Raw genomic sequence first — 20,375 nt, 5'->3', positions numbered from 1 at the left:
ACGCGGGGTTGCATGAGGTGCTGAGCCTCCAATCAAAGGTGAATGAGTGTTAGGGAGATTTTTTTCCCTTGGTGATGGATGGGTTCAAAGGCTTTGGTGATGATTGAAGGCTAAATACATGGTGCGGATCTTTGTGTGATGGTGTGTGTGGTGTTGTGCACGAATTTGTGTCTGATGCTTTGTTGTGCTTGCGATAGTGGTGGTGGTGCAATTGCAATGATGGTGAGGTAACGGTGGTTGTTAGTGGAGGTGGTAGTTGTGATTACTTGGGCAGGCTCTATTTTTTTTTTCTTTTGAAGACAAAATATTTGCTTCAGTTGGTTTTGAGATTGTTGGTGAAAGTTTTATATGCTTCTGGAATATTGGAGGAATTGGGAGAGATGTTACGGTAGCGTGTGTCGGGTTCGTGTTGAAAATGGGTTGGAGGATCATATATCCTCTCTATTGTCATCCACGACTTTAAAATATATATTTTTGTACTCTGAATGCAGAAGAATTGCTTGTAATGAAAATGAGCTCTTCTACTAGCAACTTCATACACAAAGCAGATTTCAAGTGACAATGTGTTACTTGTAAACAATGTTGCCATGTAAATGTGCTTGATTGAATTCTGAATTTTAAAATAGTTGAATGAATTTTGAGCTACAACTCAACAAGAGCTCTAAAGTTGGAAATATTTGGTTTTTTGGATTTCATAGACAATATGTTTTGGAGTCTTGCCCACATAAGTTGCTATACAATTGAAATGCATTACACAGGTTTCTCTTATTATCAACTATTGTTTTGGACTCATCGTCCAAAAGTAGAAGTTATTTTTCTCTCTCTACAGTTTGTTTTGTGATTATTTTGTTGTGGTTTGCAATTAGATAATTATATTTTTATTTTTTTATAAGATTTAATTGAAATTAGTTTAAAGTAGAATTAGAATCATGACTATATTTGTTTGTGGACTATTATTAGATGGAAAATTAGTTTATCAATTGAAAGGAAAACAAGAATTGAGAAGAGATGATGTTAAATTACTGATTGATCCCACTTACAGATATTCTTAGTTATGCCTTAAAAAAAAAGAATTTTATACTGTGGTGTTAATTGTTGGTGATGTTTGGTAATATTTGAGGCGAATGTAATACTTATAATCATCAATTTGAATTGAAGGTAGTATTGGTGGTGCATTGGAGGTTATGGAGGAAAACAAGAATTGAGAAGAGATGATGTTAAATTACTGATTGATCCCACTTACAGATATTCTTAGTTATGCCTTAAAAAAAAGAATTTTATACTGTGGTGTTAATTGTTGGTGATGTTTGGTAATATTTGAGGCGAATGTAATACTTATAATCATCAATTTGAATTGAAGGTAGTATTGGTGGTGCATTGGAGGTTATGATGGTGGTGACTGGAGGTGGATTATGGTACTAGTCTGTGGTGTGTGCAAATATGTTTGTGGTAACACTCTGTGACCAAATATGTGTTTATTGTGATCAATTTTAGTTAATTGTGATCGATTGTAATTTAATCACATATCGTCACATTTAAAATTGACATGATCACAGATAATCACATTGAAAACAAATTTGTCACAATTAGTCACACTAAGAACAATTTTGGTCCCAAATGGTCAAAGACAACACATGCTTGTGACTTGGTTGCGTACAGTTACAAATTAGACGGTCACAACAATCACCCTTAATAAAAATTTAGTCAAAGTTGGTCACATATAACACAAGTCTAGTAAAAAAAATTGTTCACAAATAACATAGTTAGTCACAAATTTGGGATTATTACATGGGGGTAGGGTATAATCTCCAAAAAATGTTCAAAATTTTTTGAATATTTTTCAAAGAGTAGGTGGAGGTGGTTTCAGGGTGGGTGTAATCTTTATAGAAGATTTTTAATTTTTTGAAAAAATTTTACAAGTTAGGGATAGGTGGAGTAGGTGTGATGGTAGGGGTGGGGTGTAATCTCAAAAAAAGTTTTCAATTTTTTAAAAATTTTCTATAAGTGAGGTGGGTGAGGTTCGTGGGGGTGGGTGTAGGGATGTCAACGAGCCGGACAGAGCTTTTGGCTTGGGTCGGGCCCGATAGGCTTGCTTTTTTTACCTCTTTTTTTATATTATATATTAATACCTGCCTTTTAAGGCAGCACAGTCGACTGCCTCTTAAGCTAGCATTTTGCTGCCTAAATTTTTTTTTCTCCCCTTCTCAGGCTTGCAGGCCAGCTTGGGCTCGGCCCGTCCTCCCAAAATGAGGCTAGATAGAATCGAGCCTCGAGCCGAGCTACGGGCGGTTCGAGCTGAATTGGTGGGTGGATGTGGTGTGTAATCTTCATAAATGATTATTAATTTTTGAAATTTTTTTATAAGTTGGGATGGAGTGTGATCATGTGGATGGCGTGTAATCTTGAGAAAAGTTTTCAATTTTTGAATAAAAAATTATCGTAGGGATAGGATGGGTCCATATGTTGGGGTTAGGTGGGATGAAGGGGGTGGGGTCTTTGGAGTGTTATTAATTGATATATTATTAATTTGCGGGGGGTGCGGGGTTGTAATTGGGTTATGTATTTTATTAATTGAAATTAGCATCTGAATTTTAAAATAGTTTGATAAGTTTTTTAAATTCGAAATGTAATCCTTATACGTCGGATCATGTATTGTTCCTTGATTATTATTATTTTTTTCTTGTTTTAGCCCTGTTTGATTTTCATTACTTGGTAATGAAAATTGGTAGAATAGTATTTTTTTGAAAAATGAGTGATTGAAAAAGAGGGAAATTTTTTTGATTTACATGTAATATTATTTTATAAAAGATTGTATGATTGAAAATATGAGATAGAAAAATAGAATGTAATGTAATTTAATGGGGTTAAATGGGAGCTTAATTTTTTAATTCCGGGGGTTCATCCGCAGTGTGAAGAAACTGGAGGGGCTTTTACGGAAAATCAAATCCCTCACCTGGGCCCAAAACCCTAGCTATATAATTCGAGGAGTACACGTCCTCACCTCCATTGCTAGGGTTTTCCAAGCGTCAGACGCAACTAATTCTTCTGTGTCGTCTTATTTCCCAAAGCCATGGTAAGCCTCTTCAACAGCGCCTCTTGATACATACACATCTATGAATGTTTCTCTGTCTTTTACGTTGTTTTCCTTTTCTACATGTTTATTATTTAATCGGGGATGGGTATTCTGACGGGGTACAAATTTACACATTTTGTAGTGTTTAATCTTTCCCGATTTGAGAAATTAATCGATTTATTGGTGGATTAATATCTGTGGAAATTTATTTGATTTTGCATTATGTCTTATTCTTTGACTTGGATTCGATGCTCACTAGAATGAATAATTGTTCTTTGGGGAAAAAATATTTATTTTGGGCAGGGTGCCCATTTTGGTTGATACAATTGTTTTATGAGATATATGATTGTGCTCATAGAGGCAAATGGCTTCGCATTAAAGTGCATTTTCACAAGGGCTCCTCCTAGGATTTAAATGTTTCTGTGGTTATCTCTTAAAATATTTATGGGAGACTTGAATGGTTTACAAGAATGACGTGTAATTTACCTATACATTAATCTGTTCTATAATGTTGCAAAATAAGTATAGTCTGGAATTTTTTTGCCATCCGAGTTCAACTAATAAGAAAATATACAAATGTTATATTTTTTTTATTTGCAGGAGGAAATGTGCTATCATTTTGCTCATTTTTTTACGAGGCCTAATTTTCCTTTTATTGTTCCTAATTATCCAAGGAGTACTGATCATGAGTGATTAATATATTGCTCAACTTTTCTAAGTAAATTGAATGAGAATATTTTGAACAAAGCATGACAAATTGGATTATATGTCTTTATGAAGATTCATTTCATTTTGTTATGTAATAGTCGAGGAGAAAGACCAGAGAGCCCAAGGAAGAGAATGTCACTCTAGGACCTGCCACTAGAGATGGAGAACTAGTGTTTGGCGTGGCCCACATTTTTGCTTCATTCAACGACACCTTCATTGTAAGTACTACAGTTTGCAATTCTTGATTGATGTCTGTTGTGCATATTTAGAAAGCAGTAAACAACTGTTTGACATGACCTTTTAATCACATTGGCTTTGTGCTTGCAGCACGTGACTGATTTGTCTGGTAGGGAAACCATGGTTCGTATTACAGGTAGAGGGTTTATGCTTTTGGTTTAAATACTATGGTTTTCAATTGCTTTGTGCTGTAAAATCTTCGTAGTTATTAGTTTTGATTATGTTTCTTTTAAAATTTGATCTCCTGGGTGAATCAGTGATATATTGTTCAAGACTTGGAATGAGTTGGGTTGTGGTTGCTGATTTTCATTACATCTATTAGGACCCTTTTAGTTTTGTCGAAGTAAATGTGTACTTGAACAATTTGCAACGTAGGTGCAAGGTTCATGGGTATTTGCAGATTCAGCCCCTGCTTGTCACCCATTATTTTACATTCCATCACATTATTTTTTCTACAATACTCATTTTCAACCACACATTCTTTATTAACTTAATATTACACGCAAACCAAAAACTTCTCATTTTTTAACCATACATTATCCATCAATCTACCATTCCATAATACATTTTTCAAATTAAAGGGGCTCAAACACAACCTCAGTGCTTTCCTTCGCGTGCCATAAATTATTGAAGGTCTCCCTTGTTATTTTTTCCCCCAATTCTTGATCATCTTCTTCCTTTGTGATTGCAGGTGGTATGAAGGTAAAGGCTGACAGGGATGAGTCTTCCCCATATGCAGCTATGCTTGCAGCACAGGATGTCTCTCAACGATGCAAGGTTTAGGTTATTTCCTATGTTTGTAACAAAAGGGACATAATTTTCTCATTTCTGAATGATTGTATAGAAATTAAATGGAAAATCGTACATATTACTGGTTAACTGTTTTACTGCTTGGAATTTTGCAGGAACTTGGGATTAATGCACTTCATATTAAGCTTCGAGCAACTGGTGGGAACAAAACTAAGACCCCTGGTCCTGGTGCACAGTCTGCACTTAGAGCCCTTGCACGTTCAGGCATGAAGATTGGTCGCATAGGTATATGATTTTCTGAGATTCAGTTGGCCTTGACTCAGCATTAAGAACTATGATCATAACTCTTCCTATGTCATCCTTGTAATCAATCCAGTAAATCCTTCCAGTGTCAGTTTGTTCGTGCATTCACATTTGCATGCAATCTCCTTTTTGGATGGAAAAGTAGACATTTAGCTTTGATTTACTAACACTAATAATCAAATGCCCAACATTGATTCCTCTTTTTTTTTTTTTTTTTTTTAACGTAAAAATGCTTTCAAATATTTTCGTTAATGGGCTGAATCATTTAGTGGTAATTACTTATTTGATCTTCTTTCAGAGGACGTGACTCCAATTCCTACCGACAGCACTCGGAGAAAGGGTGGCAGAAGGGGAAGGAGGCTGTGACTTGCCCTCTCTTCTGGCGTACTTATGGCTTTCTATTGGATCTCTTAAGTTGCAAGTTTGTCTTTTCCTTTTAGTGCCAAAACATTATGTAGTTTAAAAGAATTTTGTCGACATTCAATCATCTGGAGTGTTGATAATTAGGAATATTGATTTTGATGGAATTCTAGCTAAATACCATATGCCTTCTGCTCTTCTATCCATGGCTTTAAAATAACATTTCTGTTATTAAACCCTGCACCGTGCTTAGATGTTGCACCGGTGCACATTGAAGACCATCTTTTGCTTGTCGTTCAGTTGCTAGACGTCACGAGAAGGTGCCTGGCTTCATTACTTTCATTTTTACCAGTTGTGCGCTTGCCATTCAACATGATTAATAAAAAAAAAAAAAATTAAAATTTTATTTATTACATCGTATAAGTGAAGAAGACTAGTACAAGACATGATTAAAATATCTTAATTTTTCATCGTGTCTTGGACATGTATTATTTTGAAGAGCATGTTTGGCACAATTTTTTTTCGAAAATCATTCTCAACCCACAGATTCTACGGAACGTAACTTCTCTCTTTTTAAATACATATTAATTGGAAAAATTATTGTCAAACAAGCTTTAAATACGATTTAATATTTTAAAATATGAAATAAAATAAAAATAAGAGGTGGGACGCCAATTCTCCATGGGAGCAGGGCAACAAGACGGGGTAGAAGCAAGATCTTTTGCCATTCTTATGTGTTTGATGGGAATTTTGATCTAAATCAAGGTTAATAATAAATTTTAATTACATATGTTATAGGATTCACAAATTTTTAATAACATATTTTATAAATTTTTATTAAAATTTGCTAAAAATTTGACTTAAATTCCACCAAACAAGACGTAAAATCTTATCTAATGACTCTTTAAAGATCTTGATAGAAGAAAGAGTTATGCTTGATAGAATAAATTCCTCTTTGACTCTAATTTTTAAAAATTTATTTTTTGAAATATGGACTCAAAGCATGAGCAATAATTTATATACAGTTACACATACATTAAACACTGTATGTGCATATGACAGAAAAGTGAACGATTATGTACAAGTCTCGACGGCCTAAAACACCTTTACTTGAAACAAACTCCACTGAACAAGTCCCAAATCATTCATATCCAATTTCTACTCCTCTATTTTCAATATTCATCACTCTATCATGGAAATTGCCTCACGTACGAGGCAATACAGGGTCAGATCTATATCGATAGCATCATTTCTCTACAATAATTTATCGAGTTATGCTATTTGGACAGGGTTTAGGGACAGGATTAGTGACAGGTATTGCATTGATTGCATCTGTGTGGCTCTTTTTTTTTCGAACTGTCCAATAAAATATTGACACGTGTTCCTTTATTTTTAAATCCTGTCATCAACTCTATTTGTAACTCATAATCTACCCAACCCATTACCATCATTACCATATATAATAAATTTACCAAAAAAAATAAAAATAAAAAGATAGACCCACCAAACTTTGCCAATTTCCCTCCAATAAAACCCCAATCTTGAGACACACACAACACGCACTATTGACAATTCAAGAAATTACAGACATATTGCATTCTTCCCCACTAAAAATTTGTCTTCAACTTCAAGCACTGTTACACGTGTATTGCCCTCAAACGTTGATGGGTTTCACCAACTGGCTTTTCTTAACAATGAATCCCTTTTTAATGGGCACCCTGTAGCTTTTTACATGAGAAATAACGGTATGCAAGGCCAAGAAGAGGTAGAACAAGAAGGAAGAGAAGGGGATCAGTTTTCTGTTTTGGAAGTTTTAGTGAGTGTTTTTAGGAAATCTTTGGTGGGTTATCGGAGTACATCGGCGGAGAGTGGCGGCGTTGAGAGGCTGATGGAGATTGGGTGGCCTACAAATGTCAGACATGTAGCTCATGTCATTTTTGATAGGTTCAATGGGTTTCTTGGGCTCCCTGTTGAGTTTGAACCTGAAGTTCCTAGAAGACCTCCTAGTGCAAGGTTAGTTAATGTTTTCAATTTCACCCCACCACTAAATCGAGTCACGAGTTCGATTCATTTTTCTGTTAAATATCTTAACTTGAACATGATACTGCTTTGAACTGTCTCGATCAAAAGTTTAATTTTTTTTCATACAAGGTGGTTACCCGGAATATGAGATTGACTAGAAACACTAATTGTGTAGCTTTTCTTTTGATGAAATTGTCAAGATGAAGTAGAAGCTTATACTAGTACACAATCAAACTATAAATGAATCAGAAAATATCATGAACTGTAAAGGGATAAAATCTGACATCGAATAAAGATGAAAATATAGACATGTTTGGATTACTTTCTTATTAATTTGTGTGGTTGTTATAATCTAAAAGGCTATGAGGCCTTAAAATGATATTATTTTAATATTTTCACGATTTTTGATTAGTAGAAGCTTATACTAGTACACAATCAAACTATAAATGAATCAGAAAATATCATGAACTGTAAAGGGATAAAATCTGACATCGTATAAAGATGAAAATATAGACATGTTTGGATTACTTTCTTATTAATTTGTGTGGTTGTTATAATCTAAAAGGCTATGAGGCCTTAAAATGATATTATTTTAATATTTTCACGATTTTTGATTGGCTAGTTAGCTAATGTACACTGCCCATGCTCAAGTTTACGTTGTACTTATCAACTTTGATGTTATTCTTTGTATAGTACAAGAGTTTTTGGAGTTTCGACAGAGTCTATGCAGCTTTCTTTCGATTCCAGAGGTAATTGTATTCCCACAATACTTCTAATGATGCAAAGACGCTTGTATTGCCAAGGTGGACTGCAGGTAACATCACACTATTACTATAGGAAAAAAAAAATTTTTTTTGGTCGTAAAATTAATATAGAACAGAATATTCGATTAAGTAGTTAAAAATCTTTCTATGTTTATATTGTTCCAATTTGGAGGAAATTCATTAATCCATAGCCATTTGTAGGCGGAAGGAATCTTTAGAATTAACGCTGAGAATGGCCAGGAAGAGTATGTTAGGGAACAACTAAACAATCGAGAGGTGCCTGATGACATTGATGTTCATTGTTTAGCAGGTCTTATTAAGGTACTGCTCTGCCACTTGATCTTCTTTTCGTTCTTTTTGTGTCACAAAATGATCTTATATAGGTTACTGATCATTTATTATGCCCTATAGCATGAAGATAATTCAGTAGATATTCAAAGTTAGACAAAGTAGCCATTCTGCTGGCTGTTCTTATATATGCCTCTTTCATTTATGCATCTATATGCATTTAGTGAATTCTGGCATGTCCGATTTTTTTGCTTATCTGATAAATGTTGCATTAATTCATCGGTGTTGGTGCTCTTTAGGCTTGGTTCAGAGAACTCCCTCGAGGGTTGTTAGACCCTCTTTCACCAGAGCAAGTTATGCAGGCTCAATCAGAAGATGAGTGCACTCAGCTTGCAAGGCTACTGCCGCCTACAGAGGCTGCGCTGTTGGACTGGGCAATAAATTTAATGGCCGATGTTTCTCAGTTGGAACATCTGAATAAAATGAATGCACGTAATATTGCCATGGTGTTTGCACCAAACATGACTCAGGCGAGTGGAAATAAACTGTCATCCTGTAATCAATTAAGTCCATAAGCATAATCTACAGAAAAAAAAAAGTCTCCTTTTCTGATGAGAATTATTTTTCCGAGTTTGAGGATGGCTAATTTTTAACTGTGTGCAGATGTCCGACCCTTTGACAGCATTAATGTATGCAGTCCAAGTTATGAATTTTCTCAGGACTCTGATAGAGAAAACCTTGAGAGAAAGAGAAGATTCTGTTGTAGACGTAACTCGTGTACAACAAATTGAGCCAGCTGATGAAGATGGTCATCATGGGACTGGGGAACCAATGGCCCAGAAGGCCATTGAGGTAAGTGAAAATGACCAAGTTAATGTGACAAATGAACCACTACTTAATGATGCTGAAGACTCTTCCCAGGCAGAATTTAACAGTACCAGCAATGAAACGCCTTGTTTTCTAAGCTCTATCGAGAATATCATTCCTGATGGAAAGGAACACATGGCTGTGACTTGCCCCATCAATATCACAAATCATGTTGACTCAACAAATGATAGAGTTGGAGACGGTAACACTTCTGTGAGAATCAGACAGTCGCAAGCAAAAAGCCGGAGGACTAAAATGGGCCAATCGAGTAAGAACACAGCCAAGAAGGTTATTCAGCCAACTGTAGTCCATGTTTCCGAGAACTCAGAAAAGAGCAAGGAAAAAAGCATCGCTAGCCTCTTAAGTTCACAAACAGAACGTGTTGAACCCTGGAGGTGAAGTTCGTCAAATTATGCTTTTGGACGATGTCAGGGACGGCAAATATGCCAACTGATGGAAGATGTTATATGCATTTTGATTTCTGTTTGGAGATCATGTGCAGGATTCATTCAATTGCTATTCAATTCTGCGTGGAGTTACTCTCGCATTTCTTCATCTTACTATAGACTTCCTTCAGTAGCTTGTCCTACACAGTCTGCGATTTCTCTATTTGGTGCTGCATAATTTTGTAATTCTCAGTGTAATGAATCTTGTTTAGCCAGAAAAAACCTATATTGTTATTTCTTAATGTAATTTATTTCATCTTTTCCTCTCAAGTTTGATGATCTTTCATATGACACCAGAAAACATGTGGGATATTACATCATTTTTCTTATTAGTAATTAATAGTAAGGTTGGACTAGCTTTCGAAATAAGGATGAGGAATGCCTATTGAACTTCATCAACGTAGCAAATAACGGTATATGCATTTCTTAAAAAAAAAAAAAAAAAAAAAAAAAAATTAGGGATGATGTTAAGTTCGGTTTTGAGTACAAAGAAGGAACAACTTTAGATGCATTTTCTAAATATGTTGAGTCCTTGTTTGGGCTCTATTAAAATCAAATTTGGATAAGATTATTTGTAAATTCAAATCATACATTGCTGTTGACATTGTATGATGTGAAAAATTTCTAGCAATTGATTTAAAATATTGTTATTTAAATAAATGGTTAGATTGTTTGTCACATCACACATTGTCAACAAAGTGCAAGTATAGCACGCTCAAATTTTGAGAAAAATTGTATTTTGGAATAATGATTTTTTGGAAAATATGTGGTTTAAAAAGAATGAAAAGTTTTGAATTTACATGTGATATTATTTTATTGGAGAATATTCAATTAAAATAAAGAGATAAAAATACATTTTCAAAAAATTGAAGCCCAAATCGGGCGAATTGGAAAGATAGATAGGAGTATCGTAAAATGCATTTTATTATAAATTATAAAATTTTATGTATTTAATCAATTATTATTTTACATTTTTGTTTACTTTAAAGAATTTTTAATAAAATAATTTTTTACGTATTTAACAATATTATTAGTTTAGACACTAACCTTAGTTCAATTTTAAAGCCTTTATTTTTTTGAATAACACTATTTGTAGTCACTTATTATTACAGTCATATTATGCAGCATACATGTGACGATTAGTGATTTGATACATGAGTCAATAAAAATTTACCATATTAATATATTAAATCACAAACTGTCATATAAGATACCATATAGGATAACTATTATAGCGAACGATTATAAATAACATTGCTCTTATTTTTTAAGCGAAATTATTATTGTTAAATATTCATCGAGATTTTAGCGCATATAACCCAATTGAAAGGGCAAAACAGACCCGCGAAGTCTGAGAAGCTGTATCCAGGTCGGACTCCCAGTCAATTCCCATTGAACCAAACAATACCCAGATTAAAGAAAATATATCCGCCATCCTCTAAAGTTGTGTTTATTTATCTGCAAATATTGATCATTTCTACGAATCCAATTTTTCATTTGGTGCGCATATCGTATTTCAGAATGAAATTACATTGCTTTGACAGGAAATTCCTCCACTCTTCACCTTCGTTGATGCCCATTCAACTCCCTTCACCGATGTGTGTAAGCTTTAATATTAATCATTTTCTCCATCAATTTTCTGTCTTTTATGTATAAAATTCTATTAGATTATAGAGTGACACTTGATGATATTTTTCAGTGCATTAAGACTTGGGTTCATCAGAAAAGTTCAACTACTAAGAGTAGCCGAAGCTCTTATACGTTGGTCTATATATTTTGGTATTTAACTGACATGTAATTTATCTCTTGACATGTCCCACGAGATGATGGCTCGTTAGAAGAGATCAATCTTGAAATTTGTGTGTGTTTATTTTTTAGTTTAATGGGCTGTAATACTAAAGTCATGTTTGGTGGGAATTAAAATTATATTTTTAGTAAATTTATGAAATGTGTAGTTGAAAAGTTATGGGACGTATGAAATATGTAGTTAATATTGATTGTTTGACTTTAACTTAGATTAAAATTCGATTTTAATCAAGACCAAACTGGGGCTATATTAAGACTTGGTTTCATCTTAAAAGTTAACTTTAATAAGAGGAGTGGTCCAAATCCTTGTATGTTGCTCTATATTTCGATATTTAATTGATATAGGGTTTATCCCTTGACATGGTGATTTTATTGGGTTGTAGGAGACTCATTTGTGGTATGTTATGCCCAGTGAAGTGAAGAGCAAAGCTTTACTTAACCAGTATTTGGATGTTCTACCTTCGTGTGAGAAAGATTATGTGTTTCAAATGCATGGTGAGGAGCCCAGGAAGAGAGCCCTGCTAGCTCGTGCATTGGTCCGCACAACCATTGCCAGATGTATGTTATCGTTTAATATGAACATACTATATTTTCTTGTCCTTTTTATGATTTCAAGTTGGAATATGAATTAGTTATATTTATATACAATTTGAACTAATTTCTTTGTGAATTCTGGATTTCAAGTTTGGGAGCTATGAGCTCTCCAAATAAGGGTGTTGTTAATTGTTTTTTCTAGTTTAAGGCTTTTAGAACATTTTCAAGAGACTATATAAATATAAAATGCTCTTTATTTTGAAGAATTTATGCTTAAAAATAAGCTCTAAGAGTATCTCTAAGACTCTATTTATAAACATTATGTTATGTATTATAGGGAGCATCTTTAATTTAAAGAGTCAAAATTTTTATGCACTCCGATAGTGCTCTCTATTTTGGCTATTTATTTTGCTATTCTCAAGAAACATTTATTAATTTCTCCTCATATTTTATTTAATATAATTTTTAAATGTGAATGGCGAATCAAATTAAGCCCCCATTTGGCCCTCATTAAATTCTATTTCATTTTTCTCTCTCCTTTTTTCAACCACACAATCTATCATAAAATAATATTATACGTAAATCGAAAACTTTTCATTCTTTTTCAACCACTCGTTTTTCAAAAAAATACTATTCCATCCATTTTCATTTTCAAAAATGGGGGCCAAACGGGTGCTAAATGTGGTTTGAATAATTTAAAAAGTAGAGCATTGAAACCCACGACTTATTAAATACAATAATTGTACATGAAGAATAGAGTGAGTTTGACTCTCTAAATTTAAAGAGTCAAATCCTCTCTATTTAAAAAAGTTAAAATAGAGTCTCTTGGAATTTATTTTTAAGCACTAGCTCTTTAAGATAAAAAGCATTTTGTATTTAAAAAGTCTCTTGAAAATGCTTTAATAAACTCTATTTTAACTTTTTTAAAATAAAGAACCTAACTTACTAAGTCATATATTTCAATACTCTACTTCTTAAATTATTCAAACGATATTTAAATTGATTGGCCATTGGCATATAAAAAATTATGTTAAATAAAATATGAGGAGAAAACAATAAGGGTCCGTTTGATTGCAAAGATGGAATTGAATTGCCTAGAAAACGAATTCCAGGGAATTGAATTGCCTAGAATTGTTTTCCTGAAAATTGTAAATTATTGTGTTTGATTGGTATAATTTTTCAAGTGGAAAATGTCGAAATAAAAGTGTTTTTTAATGTTCGTTTGGCTTTGGTTTATATGAAAATTGTCAATTAAAGGGAAATATTTTTTTACAATAATTCTTAGAATTGGTTTCCATTACCAACCAAAAAAAAAAAAAAAGACGAAAAAAATAATAATAATCGCTACAAATCAATTAAATAAAGATAATGATATTTATGATGACATCCATCTGGAAATAAAAGGTGATCAAATTGGGAAAATGTTTGCATTTGTAATCTTACTGCCTCGGAATTGTATTTTTTCTCTCATGAGTTCTTTAGTAGAATTCATACTTAACCATAAATTGGAGCTGCATATCTCTGCTGAAACAGTCAGTGAAATGCTTGTATTTGATGTGAAGTTTACATGATTTGGCAAAAATATAATGATATTCGGTCCAAGTTAGTCCAAGATCATTAAGGTTCAGAAAGAACGTTCACGGGAAGCCTGAGGTTAGTTTTAAATTAATTTTTTACTCCTTTTAGTGTCATTCAACTCTCTATGCTTACACTTTTAACAGTTGTGGAATGTTTTGGCAGCTAGAATGGCAATTTAGTGATCAATGGCGTTCACCTCCTTTGCATTTCAACATCTCACACACCTCTTCTTTGGTAGCTTGTGGAGTAACCATCAATTCTCAAGTTAGTACTGTGATAATTCTTGCTGTTGGGTTATGCAATCGATTTGATAAATTAATTGTTTTTATTTTTCGTTTTATTTACCTGATGTTATACTGAAAAAGGCTTGTCTGGTGTGATTCAAAATATAGATTGGCATTGACGTGGAAGAAAAACACAGAACTATAAAACACAGTATCTTGTCTTTTGCTCGACGATACTTCTCTAAAGATGAAGTTCTTTTCTTAGCTGATATTTTGGACCCTGAAGTTCAACGCCACGAATTTGTAAAATTATGGACACTCAAGGTCTTACTCATTAATTTTTTCATGTTCCTTCTTCTGTCATCCAGCTTCTTTATGGACCTATTGATAAATGAATCTTACTTGAAATGCAATGAAAAACACCATTCTCCAATTCACGATTTTTCTGAAGGCAATTTATTTCCAGGAGGCATATGTCAAAGCACTGGGAAGGGGATTTTCTGGTGCATCTTTCAAGACATTTACTATTCACTATAAAGGAAGTAGCTTTAGTCCATTGGAGAATTCAAATTCTGAGGTTTGTTACGAAATTTCTTTTTGAGATTGAATGTGAAGTAATTACTGTTTAGATTATGTATTCCATCTTACCATATTAGCTACAATGCACCGACATGGGTACGTGTGTCCGACACGTCGATGTACAATTTTTCAAAAAAGTACTGACATGAAACGTTGATTAAATTCTTTAAGAATTTTCATTTATATAATAGAAATTTATTTTTATACTTTAATTTTCCTTTTTGAACTCTTTTAAATAGAAGTGCTTATTTATTATTTATTAATAACTTTAAGAAAAAAATATATAATATTTTTAATAAAAAAAGAAAAATGCTCATGGTAGAGTGTCCAAGTGTCGTTATTTGACATATCTTCGACACGTGTCGGATGAGGATGTGCTACCTAATTGAGGTTTCCGTGCAACAGAGCATATTAGATTGAAATTGAAGGCGAAGTATTTGGATTAAACCAATGTGGTAGAGATTTTTTAAATGCTTGGCTATGTCATCCTTCTTGTATTTTCTTCATCGTTTATCTTGTTTTGAGGGGGAAAAATCCTTCTGGTCACAGGTCTTTCTTTTCTTTCAGGAAAAAGAGGAAAGGGAATGAACAAAACTTTTGGATAGAAATCCAAAAGAAAGAAAAGAAGAGAACGACAAATTTCTAAATAAGCTAGAAGTCCACATGTTGATTATTTACCAAAAAATGAAGAGGAAAGGGAAAAAGTCCACATCTTTCTGTGTCAAGGATGTAGTCTCTTGAAAGCACATTTATATCCCTGAACGTTGCAACTCTATGTCCGAAATAGATGTCTAATATGAAATCAATTCTCCTCAGTCCTAACCTGCTAGTTGTATGTGCATGCTAGTTTACTTGAACAAGATCCTATTCTTGACTTTGTAGGTTTCAAATTTTTATTTCAAATTTCTAGTAAGGCACTTCTTTTTCAGTATGTGTCTCTTCATTTAATTAATATAGAATTCACTACTTCATCTGGTTACATGTCAAGTGTGCTCTCATGCTCAGGAAATAGTAGTGGATTTTTTTGATGACCCCTTGAATCTTACAAGAAATTGGCAGTTTTTGCTTTTAGAGTTGGCTGGTTCTCATTATGCAGCCATTTGCGTGGAAAATAATGGTGCCATTGAAGGTATTACTCAGAATTTGGCATGATTTGAGGAATATCTATAGAGAAAAGTTTGACCCCAGGATGTTGATTTGTAGGCAAAAGAACTATTCAGGTCAACTTGACAGTGTGGAAGGCAATTCCATTTTTAGAAGATGAATGTGTTTCTGGAACTGACGCAGTTAAAACAATTAGTGGCTTGAAATAGTTATATCTATGTTGTCTCATTCATTTGACTGGCAAAAAGGGCCGTTGGCTAGTGCAATGGTTGAAACAATTTGCATGAAGTGGTCATTTTTACTTGAAGGATGAAGCTGCATTTTTGGGCATAAATGGTGAGTAGGATGATTTTCACAGGGAGGAAATTTGAAATTTCAAAGTAATGCCATTTTCCGAAACATTTATTTAGTGTACATACGATACATTCGTAGAGATTCAGCGGTCAAGTTTGATTTATGATTTGGCCAATTATATTGTCTGTGCTTGAGACACATTTCCTGTCCTTGTAACTAGGCTGTGTTTGATGCATAATACTTCGCAAATGCATTAATTTATTCAATGCAAATTCTCTGTAGATTTTACTTTAATGAGGTTGTTGCTTCATTTTATTTGCTTTTAATGTTTCTATGGCTGAAATTTCCTCGTGAAAAACGATAATCTGATATTGTTACAATTCTTCTCATCTGTTCTATATCACTATAGTGATCCTGTTGAGTCTAGTATTCAAAAATTTCCACCACATGCACCATCCAAGTTTTGGAACTCATCTTGATACACGTGTCCTGTGCAGTTATAATCTTGTTGAGAAAGTCATTATCTGCTAATAGAATAATGCTTGATGTACTGAATGCTTTTTCACAGTAGCTAGCTAGAACACACACATTGGAAGGGGGATGGGGTATTTTTTGGCAATTTTTATTTTCATGGTGGGTCCCATATCATGAGAGTATTCTGTCAATCTTCTGTGAAATTTTCTTCAGTATAAATGGATTAATTGTTGCTGATAACATGCTTCATACAAAGATTTGACAAATACTGTATAGTGTCTAGTCGTGGTCAGCAGTGCGTCCTTGGAGTTAAAGATAACTACTTGGTGCGAATCTCATGGAGTGAATTGCGAGCGACATTGTATTTATAGAATTCTTGGGTTTTTCGAGAGTGAATGGTGAGTAGTGAGACTGCATCAACCCTAAGGTTTTCTAGAATGTTTTTGACAGTGCCATCATATAATAATAGGTACTACTCAACCTGAAGGTTTTTTCGAGCTTCTACTCTGCTAGTATTGTATTTGTTGTTTCTTGACAATAATTATAGAATTCTTGGGTTTTTCGAGAGTGAATGGTGAGTAGTGAGACTGCATCAACCCTAAGGTTTTCTAGAATGTTTTTGACAGTGCCATCATATAATAATAGGTACTACTCAACCTGAAGGTTTTTTCGAGCTTCTACTCTGCTAGTATTGTATTTGTTGTTTCTTGACAAGTTTGAGAATTTCTCAGGGTAACTGGCTTGTTTCATCTTTGTATTAACTTAGTAGTTATTGATTGATTATCTAAACTTTTTAGTCGAGTTCTGGCTAGATATTTATTTTTCTTACTGCCCTAAGGCCTAATGTGTCTCGCCAAGCGAGATGAGTAGGTCATGTCGCGTATCTTGATGCATGTGCAGAATATATTATGTGTTTGATATGTGGAATTGAACAATATTAAGAAATATAGAGGTCTAATTTATTTATTTATTTATTACATTATCATTATAAGCGCAATTAGCATTTCTAAATACGCGAAAGAAAGTCTATATCCCCAACTTTTCTCCTTTGCACTCGTGTCACCAAAGAAATGTAGAATTCATCATCTCCTACCACATTGCCTGCCATGTTAGCTAGGTGTTTTTCTTTTAATTGCTTTTTAAGTCAAAGCTTTCTTTTTATTTACAATAATTATTCACTTATTATTAATACATATGGTAGGACCTACAACTTAAAAGTTAATTTAATCATCTACCAAATACGCACAGGAGACTTGATTTCTCGATTTTTCTTTTTCTACATTTGTTCCTGCATCTTTATCAATTAGATGTGGGATTACTTGTTGGTTGCGGTGTGTTTATCTATTTAGTCTATTTATCTGATACATGGGAAAACACTAGCCCAAGAAGTGTTTGGCCCGCAAACTAGTTAATGCTATGCAAACCACTTGATGGTGTCGATCGACCACTAGGGATCGACGATTGCACTAGAAGTTAGTTGGTTCTATTGCAATTCTAGTAGAGCACATGTATACAACTCTCATTTGAATTAGGAAAAAATACATGGCCCTGTCCATCCAACACGGTTCTTTGAATTAATCAAGTGGCCCACTCACTTCATGGAGGTCCCTATTTCGTCTGGTAGACCCCTAACGTTGAAAGTTATGCCTCAATATTTATGGTTTTGATGGCAAAGAGGTTAGCTCTATGCTGGTCAATTCACCGGACTTACCTTTGGAATGTTGGACATCGAATGACCTAGGGAAGATTGTGTCTAAAATTGGAAAACCTATATCAAATGACAAACTCAATTCTACAGAAGGGAGGCTATCTTATGCAAGAGTACTCGTGGAAGTTGATGCGTTTATTGAGTTAGTGCGATCCGTTAAGATGAAATTGCCCAATGGTAAGTTAAAGGAACAAGTTCTTTATGAAAATGTGCCCAAATTTTATTCAACGTGCAAAATGTTTGGCCATTCTACACTCGGATGTAACCTAAATAAGCAGGCTGCAGTCCCTTAGGTCAATCCCAATAAAGTTAATGACCCCAAACTACCTACGGCCACAAAACAGGCCTAGCGAGAGAACAACCATGTAGAACAGGGTGCTGATTTGTGTGTTCAGGCAGAACAGGGTGCTGATTTGTGGACTAATGGCCAGGATATGGGGCCCGAGGGGGACTGAGGTTGAGCAACAGGGTGCAGACCAAGAAACGCCATTTATTGAGGTTTCTAATAAGAAAAGCAAGAACCAACTGAAAAGGGCAGACGGCAACTTCAAAAACTCAACATTCCGGGGGCAGTGATCTTGAAGTACGGTCAGTGCATCAATCATCAGTGGCTGTGGATATTAAAATGCTCGAATTCTAAGGCAGCTTGGAACGAGAAACTTAAGGGAAAGCTTGAAGAGAAAAAGTACATAGCAATCAACAAAGATAAGAAGAAGGGGGTGCCCTTTTGATATCTTTATGAAGATCGCTGCATGGAACATTAGGGGTATGAACCAGCCCCTCAAACAAAATGGCGTTCGACACTTTACGAAACATTACAACATTGATGTCATGGGTATCTTGGAGACAAAACTTGATCAACCAAAGCTATTACGAGTTATGCGGAATAAATTTACCATATCACAAGTAAACAAATTTTCCACCCATCAAGCTGGTAGGATATTGATTCTATGGGATTCATCCAAAGTGATTCATTGGTTGGCTACATGTAACGTAACTTCCTACACCTTTCATGTGAGTTTCGTTTATGCTTTTCGTACTATCGTTAGTCGGAGGCCATTTTGAAATAATATTATGAAGTTTAGCTCAAATTGTTCATTGACCTGGATGATTCTTGGTGATTTCAACAATATGCTTAAGAATGATGAAAAGAGCAATGGAGTAGAGGTTACTCCATATGAAGTAAAGGACTTTGCTAATTGTTGCCTCAATGTTTGTCTCACGGATATGAAGTCCATAGGTTGTTTTTACACATGGACTAATAATTCGGTTTGGAGTAAAATTGATAGAGTTATGATTAATACAAATGGTTACAAAGGGATACAAATGGTCTTGCTGACTTTTTGCTCTCTGGGTGCCTTTCCGATCATTCTTCATGCATTGTGTCTTGTTTTGAGCAAGAAGGGAACACTAGAAAGCCGTTTAGATTCTTCAACATGTGGACTAGTCATGAAAACTTCCACGAGGTAGCACAAATAAGCTGGAATCTTGACATTGGGGGTACGAAATAATTTGTTCATTGCAAGAAGTTGCAAAATCTTAAAGGAACATTGAAAGAGCTTAATGCTAAACACATTGCGCACATTTCCACAAGGGCCAATAATACTAAGATGGAATTGGAGGCTGCCCAACTTAAACTCCATGACCAGCCCGCTAATACACATCTTCAATATATGGTAGCATGCTTTAGAAAGAAAGCCATGGATCTATGTGAAGTAGAAATGAGCTTTTACTGTCAACAAGCAAGGTGTAATTGCTTAAAGAATAGTAACAAATGTACACAGTTTTTCCATTTCGTGGTGAAAAGGAATAGTGAGAGGAACTTCATTGCGACCGTACTTGAGGAAGATGTATCTTCCCAAAATTAGGTTGCTCGAGAATTCATCCTCTTTATTGTAAGTTACTAGGCATGAACAGCCCCATTCAGGCCATTGAGTTGGATATTTTGTGGGAAGGCCTTGACTGTAACCTCGGAGCAAGTTAGCTCTCTCATTCGGGACATATCTAGACTGGAGATCAAGGAAGCACTTTTTAGTATTGGGGATGACAAATCCCTGGGGCCGGATGGGTACACGTCTTGCTTTTTCAAGAAATCATAGGGGATTGTAGAGAATGATTTTGCGGGGGAAATTGAAGGATTTCTTACTTCTAGATCTCTCCTTAAACAAATCGACCACACAGTCATTGCGTTGGTACCGAAGTCAAGCCACTCTCTTACCATTGGGGATTATAGACCAATCGCATGTTGTAATGTAT

General features: G+C 34.5%; 3 protein-coding genes across 4 annotated transcripts; all 3 read left to right on the top strand.

Moving 5' to 3' along the window:
* Window positions 1–2,930: 2,930 nt before the first annotated feature.
* LOC111366262 (40S ribosomal protein S14-like) lies at window positions 2,931–5,633 on the top strand. The gene is made up of 6 exons (XM_022986988.1): window positions 2,931–3,073; window positions 3,880–3,999; window positions 4,109–4,154; window positions 4,710–4,795; window positions 4,924–5,053; window positions 5,370–5,633. The coding sequence occupies exons 1-6, from the start codon at window positions 3,071–3,073 to the stop codon at window positions 5,435–5,437; spliced, it is 453 nt and encodes a 150-aa protein (XP_022842756.1). The 5' UTR covers window positions 2,931–3,070; the 3' UTR covers window positions 5,438–5,633.
* A 1,357-nt stretch (window positions 5,634–6,990) lies between these two features.
* LOC111366261 (rho GTPase-activating protein 5-like) lies at window positions 6,991–10,088 on the top strand. The gene is made up of 5 exons (XM_022986987.1): window positions 6,991–7,444; window positions 8,147–8,267; window positions 8,419–8,538; window positions 8,805–9,035; window positions 9,169–10,088. The coding sequence occupies exons 1-5, from the start codon at window positions 7,164–7,166 to the stop codon at window positions 9,769–9,771; spliced, it is 1,356 nt and encodes a 451-aa protein (XP_022842755.1). The 5' UTR covers window positions 6,991–7,163; the 3' UTR covers window positions 9,772–10,088.
* Window positions 10,089–11,165: 1,077 nt separating this feature from the next.
* Window positions 11,166–16,231, top strand: LOC111366260 (4'-phosphopantetheinyl transferase HetI-like). 2 transcript variants are annotated; one of them, XM_022986986.1, is made up of 9 exons: window positions 11,166–11,420; window positions 12,008–12,182; window positions 13,481–13,493; window positions 13,757–13,811; window positions 13,899–14,000; window positions 14,129–14,284; window positions 14,427–14,537; window positions 15,545–15,668; window positions 15,743–16,231. In XM_022986986.1, exons 1-9 carry the CDS (start codon window positions 11,340–11,342, stop codon window positions 15,850–15,852), a joined length of 927 nt encoding a protein of 308 aa, XP_022842754.1. In that variant the 5' UTR covers window positions 11,166–11,339; the 3' UTR covers window positions 15,853–16,231. The 2 variants fall into 2 exon arrangements, 1 of the variants encoding a protein (XP_022842754.1); XR_002697612.1 differs by lacking the exon at window positions 13,481–13,493 and having other exon boundaries at window positions 11,166–11,416; window positions 13,692–13,811; window positions 15,107–15,668; window positions 15,743–15,963.
* Window positions 16,232–20,375: the final 4,144 nt, after the last annotated feature.

This window comes from Olea europaea, chromosome 17 (genome assembly GCF_002742605.1).
Source record: "Olea europaea var. sylvestris chromosome 17, O_europaea_v1, whole genome shotgun sequence".
Lineage (NCBI taxonomy): Eukaryota > Viridiplantae > Streptophyta > Magnoliopsida > Lamiales > Oleaceae > Olea > Olea europaea.
Note: the sequence above shows the minus strand (reverse complement) of the source record. Positions and strands in the feature narration are given on the sequence as shown.

Bases quoted from the DNA above. Each gene is read 5' to 3' on its own strand.
- LOC111366262 (XM_022986988.1), top strand. The intron at 4,155-4,709 runs GTAGAGGGTTTA...TTGTGATTGCAG, and splicing joins AACCATGGTTCGTATTACAG to GTGGTATGAAGGTAAAGGCT. The intron at 5,054-5,369 runs GTATATGATTTT...ATCTTCTTTCAG, and splicing joins CATGAAGATTGGTCGCATAG to AGGACGTGACTCCAATTCCT.
- LOC111366261 (XM_022986987.1), top strand. From the start codon at position 7,164: ATGAGAAATAACGGTATGCAAGGCCAAGAAGAGGTAGAACAAGAAGGA. The intron at 8,268-8,418 runs GTAACATCACAC...AGCCATTTGTAG, and splicing joins ATTGCCAAGGTGGACTGCAG to GCGGAAGGAATCTTTAGAAT. The intron at 8,539-8,804 runs GTACTGCTCTGC...GGTGCTCTTTAG, and splicing joins GTTTAGCAGGTCTTATTAAG to GCTTGGTTCAGAGAACTCCC.
- LOC111366260 (XM_022986986.1), top strand. From the start codon at position 11,340: ATGAAATTACATTGCTTTGACAGGAAATTCCTCCACTCTTCACCTTCG. The intron at 14,538-15,544 runs GTTTGTTACGAA...TCTCATGCTCAG, and splicing joins TGGAGAATTCAAATTCTGAG to GAAATAGTAGTGGATTTTTT. The intron at 15,669-15,742 runs GTATTACTCAGA...GTTGATTTGTAG, and splicing joins AAATAATGGTGCCATTGAAG to GCAAAAGAACTATTCAGGTC.